The sequence below is a fragment of the Acanthopagrus latus genome, chromosome 24, assembly GCF_904848185.1.
Source record: "Acanthopagrus latus isolate v.2019 chromosome 24, fAcaLat1.1, whole genome shotgun sequence".
Classification (NCBI taxonomy): Eukaryota; Metazoa; Chordata; class Actinopteri; order Spariformes; family Sparidae; genus Acanthopagrus; species Acanthopagrus latus.
In genome coordinates, this window is record NC_051062.1 from 2,566,010 (window position 1) to 2,579,664 (window position 13,655).

Genomic DNA, 13,655 nt, shown 5'->3' on the forward strand with positions numbered 1-13,655 from the left:
TACAGGAACGGTTCACCCAACAAGTAAAACCCAGTCATCCTCTCCTCCACCCCCATGCTGAAGCAGTGAAGCAGTCCACAACCTTTGATTTAAAAATGGAGAAGGAAAAAAATATATATGATATCCATAAAGTGAGATTATGCTTCAGTGTGTATGAATGGCTCTGTTCACCTGCACATCATCCTCATCATCCTCATCATCCTCACCCTCGGCGCGCCTTCCCATCCAGCAGGTGACGATGCCGTGCCGCTGGTGTGGGCGGAGGCTCGCGCTGCCGTTATTAGGCTGAGGATCGTGAACGCACCACCAGTGCGACGAGGTCCCGCGCGTCAAGGCGGAGAAGGGCCCCACCGCAGAGACAGGGACAGAGACGGAGCCGCTCCGCAGGTAAGAAGCTGGTATCGGCTGATGTGTGACGAGCTACAGGGAGAGAGGGGGGACATATTGGTTCAGTCATTCCTGCAACAGGTCTGCGCTTTACAGAACAGCTGGACCCTCCTGAACGACACGATGCCCCTTTGAAAGTTTTTGAGCTGGTAATAAACTTGTGCGCCTGTGTAGATATTCAGTGCACATGTGAAAAAAACGTCTTTGTGCAAGCTGATATCATCCCCACATGACCTGTGTAAAAAGGTTTTTTTTTCCAGCTTTTTCCTAGATGTACTCTTAAGATACTGTGTTGTTAGTGTGCTCCCTCCTTTTCCTCAAAATGCCCACTGAAGCAACGGAGCTCAAGCAGATACACTGTAAAATGTGAAAAGTGGGATCTTGCTTTAAAAACTTGAGGAAAGCTCACAGAATCACAAAGTAAAGAAGGCTGATCATTTTAGGTTGTTAAAACTTTCAATAGTCGACTTTACTTGAGAACTCTGTGGTAATCTCCTGACTATTTTAACCACAAGGCAACTTTAAAATCTACAACGTAGGTGCTTCAGCAAAAACTACACAGCCACTTTTCAACAGTTTCCTGTGAACTTCCTATAAATAGCAGATGGAAATGGTGACAAAACACTTTGAACATCCTACACAGGTTTGATAAACGCAGTGAGAACGGTCTGCTAAGCATATGAAGTACAGGGAAAGTTGTGTATGCAACACCGAAGTTGCAAGCTATGAGTACCAGGCCCAGCCTGCCAGGCTGTCGGTGAACCCTGTGGTTAAAAAACTGTTTGCCCTGCTGCAGCCTAAACCAAGAAGCCCCGTCTGGGTCTATGATTTTCCAAGGTTTTTTTCGGCTGCAGGTCACCCTGAAGACACCCAGCCTGTCCTCCCTGCTCAGCCCAGAGACACTCGGGCAGCGAAGGGCAGCAGCAGGCTGGGCAGGAGGGTCTTTTCCTCAGAATTAAAGATATATCATGTAATATCTGCATCAAAATGTCCAAAAAACGACAAGACACTTCTGTACAGGTTGTTCAGTCGTACACTGACAGTACATTAAGTCACGGAGATAGATTTCCTGCTCCGATGCTCCAGTGGAGGTTGTTTTACATAAAGACAACAACTCCCACAATCCCATGCTGTTCATGTCTTGAATGAAAGAGTGTTTTTATTCCATCAGTATCACGTTATTAATTAAGTTTTAGAATTACTTTTTTTTTTTTTTTTTTTACATTTATGAATTGATTCTAATGTGAGTCATTTCTTTACCAACCCCAAACACTTCCGTTAGAGTGAAAAGAATCATTATTGAGTGGAATTTCCCTTTCATTTTTGTAATACCCTCATATAATATTGTCACTGCAACAAAAAAAAAAAAGTCCTCAAGAAGTTGGTGGGTGTTGTTCTCGCTATTTTTAAATCAATATTGACTCTGATGTAAGTAGTATAACGGGTAAACCCTGTTACGGGAAACGCGGTGGACCGATGTATGCTGGTGTGGATATTTCACTGATGCTATTGTTTACACTGAAACATTTTCATGCTGCCTGCGCGGAGCTAAAACAGACTGAATGAAGCTGTGTGGGGACGTTCAGATTTTCCAAAGACAGCCAACCTCAGCCATCCTCCACAGACCAGAGCACTCTGCTGGCCAACAAACATGAGCACCACAAGCAGCAGCCCTGATGCAGGGCCCTCATACTACAGTCCAGAATCAAGGCTACTCATAGTATATTGCTGACAGAGAAGATCTCTTGTTGAGAATGTTTTAAATTGCTTGCCAAAGAGGCAGCGACCCTGGTGCTACAGTTTATAGAGGCTTTGGAAATTGTAGGCTAAGGTCTTAAACTTTACTACACAATGTTTTGCATTGCATTCAAAAGATTAACTTTGTTTGTTTCTTGCAGGATCCTGGTGACCCTCTCTGGCTCCCTCATTCAAAATATAGAGACAATGCACAGCTTTTTACTAAGCAAGGATCTGTATTGATTTCCATGTTGCAAGTGTCTTACCATTATACACACACCCGTTATATACGTCGAGGCTCATAACTTCATATAAAGTCTGAAGGCATAGCACCTGGACACTGCAGTGCTTGTCTTATGAAAAAGAGCCACAAAGTCCTTAAACATGGCCACCGCCGGCACCATGGAAGTGGCGGACATCACCATCGTGGCAATCTACTTCGTCCTGGTGCTAGCGATCGGCTTCCTCGCCATGTGGAAAGCCAATCGGAGCACGGTCAGCGGCTACTTCCTCGCTGGACGCTCCATGAACTGGGCGGCTGTCGGAGCCTCTCTGTTTGTCAGCAACATAGGAAGTGAACACTTCATTGGATTAGCTGGATCAGGCGCTGCTAGTGGCTTAAGTGTGGCTGCATGGGAATTAAATGCATTATTATTGCTTCAGTTGTTAGGCTGGATTTTTATCCCTGTGTATATTCAGTCCGGTGTCTACACCATGCCAGAGTACCTGTCCAAGCGGTACGGCGGGAGGCGACTGAAGGTGTATTTTGCTGCGTTGTCTCTCGTCCTGTATATTTTCACCAAGCTGTCCGTGGACCTCTATTCCGGAGCCTTGTTCATTCAGGAGTCCCTTGGTTGGAACCTCTATCTGTCAATCATCCTCCTCATTGCGATGACAGCTTTGCTGACAGTTACTGGAGGTCTGGTCGCAGTCATCTACACTGATACGGTCCAGGCCTTCCTCATGATTACCGGAGCCCTTTGTCTTACAGGCATCAGCCTCTCTAAAGTGGGAGGACTTGAAGGTCTTTATTTATCTCCTTTGTGTTTTGAAGTTGAACCATTTATACCATGTGATTAATGAACCTAGAATTGGATCTACATAGTATACAGTATGCTAAACCATTAAACCATGTCCTGCCATGTCATTTTAAGGTGTTTGGACCAAGTACATGCAGGCTTATCCAAACGTCACTGCCGTCTTGCTGTCTTCCCCCAACCTGAACTTTTCTGAATCCTGCCGCCGCCACCTAAACCCAAAGCCAGATTCTCTGAAGATACTTCGAGGTCCAGGGGATCCAGACCTGCCTTGGCCCGGTTTCTTACTGGGCCAGACTCCTGCCTCTATCTGGTAATTTTTCAAAGTCTTTCACAGAGACTGACCTACTGACTGGTCTATGTTTAAAATATTAATGGTTCCCTAACTCACCTGGCCTTACTTCTTGAGCCAGTGCCAGGCAGGTACAAACCAATGGTGAAAATTCATTGATTAGATTTCCATTAGCATGCTTGCAAGGACCTTCAGTTTTGGTTATTATGTTTGAGATGGTGTAAGAGCTATCATCCATATTATGTTATATCCTGTATATATCCCTAAATGTATATAATCCATCTGTTTCATTAACAGGAATTGAACCTTGATTTATGCAGCTAGCTACACTAGAGTGTTAAATTAGATCACAAAACTAATGATATACCTGATCTCTGACTCCAAAAAACAAGTCTTTGGACTTATTAAAAACAGCACAGGGAATGGGGAAAGAACCAGGGTCATAACTATATTCCTACAATACAAAACTGATTGTAATTTAAACTAATTGTTTGCTGTAAGTGTCCCCATTGTGTGTTCCAGGTACTGGTGTGCAGATCAAGTGATTGTACAGCGGGTTCTGGCAGCAAAGAACATTGCCCATGCCAAAGGTTCTACTCTCATGGCTGGCATTTTGAAAATCCTCCCCATGTTCATCATTGTCATCCCAGGTAGAGCCAACATTCACTGTTTGATTGACTTGACACTGAAAATCCTAACTTTGGCGTCATTTCACGACTTGTTTATCGTCACGATTCTAGGGATGATTTCCAGGATCCTCTTTGCTGATGAGCTGGCGTGTATCAGCCCAGAACACTGCCTGGAGGTGTGCAATTCTGCAGCCGGCTGTAGCAACGTGGCTTACCCACGGCTCGTCATGTCCGTGATGCCCATCGGCCTTCGCGGGCTCATGATGGCTGTTATGATCGCAGCGCTGATGAGTGATTTGGACTCCATTTTCAACTCAGCGAGCACCATATTCACGCTGGATATTTACAAGATGCTTCGGAAGGAGGTGTCGTCCAGGGAGCTGGTGATCGTCGGCAGGTTGTTTGTGGTTTTCATGGTGGTCATCAGCATCGCCTGGGTGCCAGTCATCATCGAGATGCAGGGGGGCCAGATGTTTTATTACATCCAAGAAGTATCAGATTACCTGACTCCCCCAATAGCTGCACTCTTCTTGCTTGGCGTCCTGTGGCGCCGCTGCAATGAGACGGGTGCCTTTTGGGGTGGGATGGTTGGGTTCACCCTTGGAACGTTGCGTCTCGTTTTGGCGTTTGTTTACCGCGAGCCTCACTGCAGCCAGCCTGACGAGAGGCCGTCTTTCATCAAAGATGTTCATTTCATGTATGTTGCCGTGGTCTTGTTTTGGGTGACGGCTTTGGTGGCAGTGGTTGTGAGCCTCTGCACTCTTCCACCCGGAAGAGAGCAAATCAGAACCACGACTCTGTGGGGGCTACACAAGAGAAAGAGGCTAGAACAGCAAGAAAAAGAGAAAACTGGAGGAGACGGAACAGCGCTGAAGCCTCTAAACCATTCAGTCCTAAATGGAAATAGTTTGCTTGGTAAAGATGAGTGTCTAGACCACCCAGACAAGCGTAATGACATTGAGGCCAATCGTGAAAATGCTCCACCAAGCAATGGTCACGTGATCACCACCAGTGGCATAAAAACTCATGGTCCAAACCAGAATGGTTGCCACTCACCAATTTCTGACCTTGAAATGGTGCAAGAGGGGGAAGGAGTGAGGGATGGGGAGGAGGAAGAGGAGGGCTGCTTTGGTGGAGGAGGAGGAGGAGGAGGAGGAGGAGGAGTGGAGAGTGGGTGGTGTATGAAAGCTTTAGTGTGGTTGTGTGGCTTCCAGGACAAGCCATCCAAAGCTCAGGCCATCACCCTCGAGGAACAGGAGAAGGTTATGGATGAGCTTCTCCATGAACCTCCACGAACCAGAATCATCCTGAACATAGGACTGGTGGTTATTAGCTCTGTCGCCATCTTCATCTTTATCTATTTCTCCTTATAGGCTTGGTAAATCCCAAGCAGTTGGCCATATGTGTCCATGACCCACAAGCATGAGCGGTCTGTAGGTGAGATTCCATTAGTTTTTTTCCTCTAAACTTTTATTGTAAAAAGTGTATGTTGAAAAGGAAAACAGCTGTTTTCTCTATAATGCATTGTCAAATTGCAAATGACCAAGTTTTAAAAAAGGCCATTTCTGTGAACTGTAAAGGGTTCTGTTATCCCCTTAAAAATATTTTTTTTAATAGAACAAAAAAGTACTTTTTATATCCTGAAATATATTTTATATACTGTGTGCTGATAACCTGGAGGTGATTTATTATTTGGTCTGGACTTGTATTTTATGCTACTGATCACAGTAATAGTGTGTCTCTATTACTCTGGTTTTCCTGTCATACACATTGCCACTTTTCACTTCGATCAGGCAGGTGACGCTACTCTACAGGCTTCAAAATGGTATAGAATTTAGCATTTATAGTACAGGCATCCCCCCCCCCCCCGTTACCCTACAAGCTGTTGCGGAGCTTCTCACCTCTGGCCGAGTGAAGAGTAGAAAGAAAGTGGGTAGAAGACAGTAAGTCTCCTGCCATTGATAGATTGAAGGCCATCCTACGAGTTTACACAAACAGACAAAAAGACCATGAGGGATATAAACTAATAGAGCAGATGTCACCATGCCCTCACCCTTACTTTATCGGGCCTAATGTTTATACAGGATACCTACGACATCCTACCTTATGAAGACAGAGTGTCCTAGACGTTTTATATTGTTCCCTCACACAAACAACCTCATTCTTTGAGAGGATATCTGTGGTGAAGGTAGTCTTAAACTACATTAGGCATTAGTCTTATGATCAGTTTAACTGGATCATACGTTCGGAAGAATTAAATGAAATTATTGTGTTGATTAATTACATACACATTTCCCCCCACAAACCCCTATCTGCTGTGGTTGAACAATCCCTTGATCTATAGTAATAATCAGTGCCGTAGCTCAGGTTGTCCATTAATAAGAGGGTCGTGGTTTGATCCCCAGCTACTCTTTCAAAGTGTCCTTGGGCAGAAACTGAACCCCAAATATCTCCACAAGGCTGCTCAATCGACTTGTGCGTGTGTGTGTGTGTTGGGGGTGCTTTAGTTTTCCTCTGTAATGCTCCTGATGAGCAGGATGGCACCAGGCAGGGTTTGAATGCGTGTGTGAATGTGACAAGTGTTGGTAAGCGCTTTTTTTTACAGCTCAAGATTGGCTAGCAAGCAGCTGGTATGATTTAAGTCTAGATTACTTCTTCATGTCATCCAGGATTTGTTTTGTTTTTCTTTTACATTTCAGACACCACATTTGAATTTAAGCAATATTTTTTCTCAAAATACAATAAGTGCAACTTTTTAATAATAATAATTTGCACTACATGCTCTCTAGAAATTCTCTTTTTATGTGTGCAAAAACGAACAGCAGTATTTTGCCTTTAGCCTACACAACAACAACAAAATTTTGTCGCCTGCAATTAATTAAAGAGATTCATAAATGTGTGCCATTTGGAACTTATGCCTAATCCTTCATGCTGACACCAAAATCTGATAAACTAGGAAGAATATCCAGTATAAATAGTATACAACCTAAGTGTCTCCTCACATCTCATCCAATGTAACTGAATATTGATTTAGTACTATTTGGGTAATGCACCTTATTCATTTCATACCCAGCTATCCATTTTGCCAGTGACATGTATTATTAGTAATGATGGAATTTGCAGTCTCGGCCTAATGTCTATCTGAGTTCAGCGCACCGTCGCAACCTTGAATATATTTTGTAAAACTCATATAAAATATTATATAAAAAACACTGTGTTGAACAAATAGGGACATTTTGGCACATAAATGCAGTCTGGGCAATTTGCGCACAGTGTGCAGTGTTACCATCATGGATCTAATAAGTGTGCAGTTCTCATTTGACTGAATCAATCTGCACCATCTTTGGATCCTGTATGTAGTTAGATTATTTCAAACCTTTATTTAAACCTTTGAGGTTGCCACCATTTACAATAATGTGGAGTCATAGACTTATGATTGGCACAAATAGCATACAGATATTTTTTGATGAAGTCATAGTGGTCATTCAGGTGTGACATATGATGTCCTTTTTTTGTACAGCGATGAAAATATATTCTTGAATTGCCCTTATTGGCGTGTTTTCACTGTATTGATTAATTGAATTTTACTGTGACTGTGCCTTATTGTTTGACTGGAATGTTGTGTGTTTGTTTTGTCTTCTTAGTGTTCTACATTTGAAAGTCATTTTCAACACACCAGGTAGTGCACAAACAAACACATGTTCTTTTTATTGACACAGTAATGAATTATGGTGTCAATTTGTACAGACTGATATCAAGCCTGATATCAGGAGTCTTTGATCCAATGAAATATAATGACACTATTGTAATGTTTTAACACCGTGTAAAAAAAAAAAAAGAAATGAAGCTTAGAATCCATTCCATGCCAGAAGAACTGATTTAGTCAAGCCAGATACGTGACTGATATGTCTCAATGTGGCTTTCGTGAGGATTCTGTCAGCAGTAAAGAGAAGTGCTGGTTCTACGTTGTCTTCACACATCTGACACACAATAAAAAGAAGATGAATATACCCCGATCAGTTTCTCTTCTTTTGATGTGCGTCCAACCTGAGATCTTGCTCACTGCTGAGCGCTCTAAGAGGTTTTATAATTTCACTGGAGTAATACGGATTACCTTCATTACAGTTTGATTGGCTGCAAAGTGCTTGTACAGGTTCATTTGCTGTTGCAAAAAAGAAGTGGTGGAAGAAGTATTTAGATCTGTTGCTGAAGCAAAGGTACGTACACCGCATGTAAAAACACTCAGTAACATATTTTAAAAAGCCCTGAATTCAAAGATTTTCATCAAGTAACAACAGCAAAAATATACATGATACAGAATGACACATTTCAGAGGCATTTAGATTGTATTATATGGGGAATGAATTACATATTGCACCTTTTATGTTGCAGCTGGCAAACCATTTGCTAGATGACTATTGAAGCTATTGAAATGATGTAGGAGATTTCAAAGGCATGAAATCAAGAAAGTAGCGTGAAATGGGATTACAAGTACCCTTTATACTCTACAGAGCGACTGCACTTGTGCAAATGCACTTAATTGTGTTCTACCACTGACAAAAAGTAACTGAATTTGAATTTCATCTTGAAGACGTCATGACATTAAATGTTCTTGCCGACCGGTTCTTGTATCACGTGGTCTGCCTCCCTGCACAGCAGTTATCAGAGCCGATGTGTCATCTCTCCAGGGATATCAAAAAAACAAACCAAACTGGTCGATCTGGTCCACTGAACGGCCTCCAACAAGATGTGTACATAAGGGCTATTGAATGATAACAGTGCAGTCTTCAGACACGCCTCCTACCATTCAGCCGCACATCGAATTAGCCGGGTTTGACTCCTGGAAATCTGGGCCTGACGTCGCTGATGGAACCACTTATGCTGCATGGCTGAACGAGACAGCCATGCAATGTGACCACAGGTGTGATCTAAAAGGACTTTTTCATTTCAGCCCAACTTTTACATTGTTTCTCTTTTGATCAACCTGTTATACAAAGTTGGGATTATGAATCCATCTGTACTGTTTTGTGGACCTACCGGTTGGTTGTCACAGATCTGCTGAGCATAAATGATGGTTAATTTTGAGTTCTGTGTAGTGACAGCTAATATTAGTAAGTGGTCCATCTCTTCCCAGCAAGATTACCACTGACATATTTCCTTCCATTAACCCTTTCCTTCCATTTTACCCTTCACTGACGCGATGCTATGACATGTATTGAAGTAAACGCTGTTGTTTTCATTATATTTTGCCATTCATTTCCCCTTTGAGATAGAAAAGCTTTAGTGAAATGCAGTAAGTAAAGTGAGACTCCTGATCTAGAGCAGGTGACCTTAAAACAAAGCCATAGCCTGAACCAGCAGGCCATGGCATGTGAAAAAGTTTTCACTCAAAGCGAGGTATGTGACGCGTATATAATTATAAGGCACCACAACGGGGAAACGTCGCGCGCTCATTCAGTTATGATGACATTAACAACGTCCTCCGCTGCAGTGGAAAGTTACAGGCTGAGCGTGGAAAGTTACTCGCCCCAAACAAGCTCCCTGACATGAATGACAAGAATTAATTCTTTTTTCGGTGGTGTCTTCGAGATGGTAATCTATCAATACAGGCTGGTACACAGTTAAACTGATATCAGGAAGTTTTTTTAGTAAACTGATAGTGATCCAACAAGGCTGGAATCTATCAAAACCGAATACAGGTGCAAAGGCCGTCAAAGCAGTTTTACCTGTTATGTGCTGAGATGAGTAATAGTCTAGTAACAGAATGGGAAACTAAGTTAACAACTGTCAGATACTTTGAATGTATGATATGTGGAGGTGTGTACATTGTAACTTAAATCTCTGTTGGAAGTATGTTCTCAGTAGTTCTGACAAATCATTTGAATCTGGAAACGCGCTCAAAAAAGTTTTGACAACCACCCTTCGCGCAGAATGGCTGAACAATGCGCTGGCATCATCAATAACATCAGTGAGATTAATTCAATGGTTCAGACATGTGGTATTTACTGTTGGATTTAATGTTGTAGAACAAAACATGAAAATATCCTCAGACCTTAACCTGGTGTGTAACAATGCTAACTTATTTCCAGGTTTCACAACTGGTTACTACCGCACTCTGTTATCTGTTGGAAAAATCGTTAATACAAGGACCTTGATTTGAAACAAAATCTATATTCTATTCTGGAGTTTAACAGTGACAATCCATAATGGAGGACACTGCCGTATTAGCTGTGATCCAGCACTTTATCATTTATAACCTGCACTCCTCAGTGAGAATCAATCATGAAAGAAAAAATTATTAATATCTGACTGCTCTTCAGCAGCAGCTTATATTCCGTTTGACTAGGCCGCTGGGTACACATCCTTCCTGTTTGTGTGGCGGTTTGAGGGAGAGCGGGTAAAATTAGCGACCCAGTGTGAACCGACTATTAACCACGGAAATCACTACGTGGGACGTGTGCTGCACGACTCTTGTGTGTCATAGTTTAAAACCTTTCCCGGAGCGTGCTTGGAATTTCTCAGTGGTAGACTCCATCATGGCGTGCCAGTCGTTGGCAGCAAACCTCAACGCTGCAAATGCTGCCTCCGTCGTACCAGCGCAGCTACTTAACAGATTGGAAAAGGGAATCGAAGCAGCAGAGGCAGCAGACACTCTGACTTTTACAGTTCCCATAATGCATCCAGAAGCATTGAATTCCAGCCTAATCAATGCCAAGATGGTTCAAAACGTTGCATCCCCAGCCTCTCTAGTATAAATTAGGAGTTGCTATGTCTGAGCGGAGATAACCCTTAACATATTGCCTATCATCAGTAGTGTTATAATGCAGGTGTTGGGTGGACACTGCGAGGTACAAGTTAATTCCTTTGTCATTATATAACACATGGCTACATAACTAAATGCGTTTGAATCTGCATCAGGGTGCTCAGCAAATTCACGTAAAAAGCTGGACATCAGGTAAAAAACGTCCACCGACTTCAGTGTTAGACACACATCAAGCACCTTGACGAGGGTCCAGCTGTAGATCTTCATCGACACACTCATGCATGGATCTCCACCAGGACACTTGCAGAGTACCTTGATCGTGCCACTGAGTTCTGTACTTCTTATCTGCTCGACCACTTCCACCACAGACGCCCTGATCCATAAAAGACCATATGGTTTCCACCGAACATCCCTCTGACCTTGATGCCCATTATTGCCCTCAACATAAAGATTGATAGTCGACTGAGAGAACAGGAGAAGGGGAGACGAGAAGTGGTGCCTCCGAACCAGAGGGGGCACTCCACCATGCAGCCATCCCCCTGTTTCTTCCCCAGAGGCCTCCTCCAACCCAGAGGAGCCAATGGAGTTAAGACGACCCAGGTTCTTTCAGACTAGTGGCAACCTAAGGTTGGTGCATTTGTTGTGGTGAGTTGGGACTTTTTATGGCTTCCTGTCCTATGTTTTTTTTTCCCTCACCAACTGACTGATAATGAGGCAACAACAAACAGGTGCCCCTGTTTCATATTTAAGAGTCAGTTAACTCCACTGGTACTTCAACAGTGAGAGTGCTAAATGGTTGAATATAACCCTTATATGAAAAGGTTACCCTTGACTTTTAGTCAAATGGTCTCTTTTTGTACAGGTGTACTGGAATACAACAACTTTTATTTGTAGAGGTCTCAAATTAGAAAGCAGAGGGTTAAGTCAAACTTTGTTAATGTATCCTGTGGGCGTTCTGAGTAAACAGACTAGGTGTCGTTTTTCTGTTTGTGCCTGTGTCACATTACAAAGGACAGATATCATGTATGAAGTAGATTATACAGTCTTTAAAAACAAGTTGGATGACAGTACTTGTGTCACATGGTGAATGTTCTGGCTCTGTTTGCAGAGAATTTGATGAGTACTTATCTATCTATCTATCTATCTATCTATCTATCTATCTATCTATCTATCTATCTATCTATCTATCTATCTATCCATCTATTTATTTATTTATTTAAACTGTCATAACTTATTTCCATCACTAGGGGGAAGCCTTACTCCTGACCTCCACACAGCCACTGTCAGCCAGAGGCCCAGGAGTTCCCCTTCACGCACTGCACTGCACTGTGTGCTGGGCTGTAGGTAGCTGGGAGCTGTGGTGGGGAATATGTTCACCCCTAACCAGCAATATTTACTCAAAGTATTAAAAGTTCTCACTGTGCAGTGAAATGTTCCCTGTCAGTATTTTACTACTATGCATGCTGCACTGATGTGTATGTTGCATTTAACTGCTGCAGATAAAAAAGGCTGTGCTAAACTCTTCTTTGTATGTATATATACGTATATATATAAATGATATATTAAGTAACCAGAACAAGAAGGATATAAAAATGTAATTTGACAAGTAAGGAGTTACTACAGCTGTCAGACAAATGTTTTGTGTGATGTGGCGCCACCTAAAGTTGCTAAGTGGAACACCACTGTGGTACATAGAAATCCCAGGTGTGTTACAGTTTGATGTAGGTGCTCACTGCAAACAAAACTTCATCGTGACAGTGTGATGTCTTGAAAACTGCATACAGTGGAGTGAAGTCAAACAGTCAGCATAATGTTGCTTTGAAGAGCTATTTTACTGCTGGAACAATGGCCCTTAAATCAAATGACATTTTCTGTGCAACTTGTGTGTTGTGCTGGAAGCTCAGTTGATGTCAGCAGACTCCATTTCTAAACCAGCTACTGTTGCTCTCAGAGGTGCTGAGGCAACGTGGATTAAGTCACATCCTTCGACTGTCGCACAAAATCCGACCCAAGTCCTTCACAAAGAAATCCAGAGTCCAGCACAGACAACAGACAGAAAGGGGAAGGAGGGTCTCATTTTTCATGTCACCTTACAATCTGTTCACGTAAGGCCAGTAAAACAGTGAATAATACATGTTGATTACCTACAAATTGTTACACAGAGCAGTGTAAAACATCATCAATAACATAACTCAAATGTGTACAGTTATTACAAAGGGCCAGCATAACTAAACCATTATGGAAGAGAAGGCAACAAAGAGCAGAAGGTCCACGTTAAAGTGTAAATCAGAGGCGAAGCAAACACAACAATGATGCTGGCAAAGCAAATCTGCAGACGCCGCATCAGTGCAGGCCTTAAATGGGAACACCAGAGGGAACGGGGAAAATGTAATCACTTGTACGCTCTCAGGCGCACAGTGTGGTGATCAAGTGATCAAAGCTGTATTAAAGAGCTCCAGTGAAAGCATCACTGAAGACCTCAAAGGCCAACTGCTGTTGTCGACCTTTGCTGGAGATATGTTTAGCTCAGTGTGTATCACAAGCCAATGTAACTCCACCATTTTCCACAATAAAGTGTGTTATAGGTCTTGGATTGTGCTACTGAACATGTGGAAAAAGTGTTTTGATATCTACAATTGCCATAAACACTACAGATCTTCTACAGGTCTTCTTTTTTTGGCTTAATGTCCTTTATGTTGTGATGTGACTTTCTGTTTGGTTTAATTTCAGCTCCCCTTGTAACATTTCTCGAAGGCATCTGCACAAAACCAATGTAGGATGGCTTGAACAGAAGGGAATCTATTCAAAGC

The 13,655-nt window shown here is 42.6% G+C and overlaps 1 protein-coding gene and 1 long non-coding RNA gene across 2 annotated transcripts; both read left to right on the forward strand.

Annotated features, from left to right (window-relative positions):
• The first annotated feature begins 323 nt into the window (after positions 1 to 323).
• On the forward strand, positions 324 to 8,088 carry LOC119015655 (sodium/myo-inositol cotransporter-like). The gene is made up of 5 exons (XM_037091872.1): positions 324 to 387; positions 2,286 to 3,148; positions 3,279 to 3,474; positions 3,976 to 4,103; positions 4,194 to 8,088. The coding sequence occupies exons 2-5, from the start codon at positions 2,509 to 2,511 to the stop codon at positions 5,453 to 5,455; spliced, it is 2,226 nt and encodes a 741-aa protein (XP_036947767.1). The 5' UTR covers positions 324 to 387; positions 2,286 to 2,508; the 3' UTR covers positions 5,456 to 8,088.
• Positions 8,089 to 8,841: 753 nt separating this feature from the next.
• LOC119015551 lies at positions 8,842 to 12,370 on the forward strand. Its single transcript, XR_005073386.1, has 3 exons — positions 8,842 to 9,003; positions 11,296 to 11,490; positions 12,093 to 12,370. It is a non-coding gene; the product is annotated as an uncharacterized LOC119015551 (long non-coding RNA).
• The last annotated feature ends 1,285 nt before the right edge of the window (positions 12,371 to 13,655 follow it).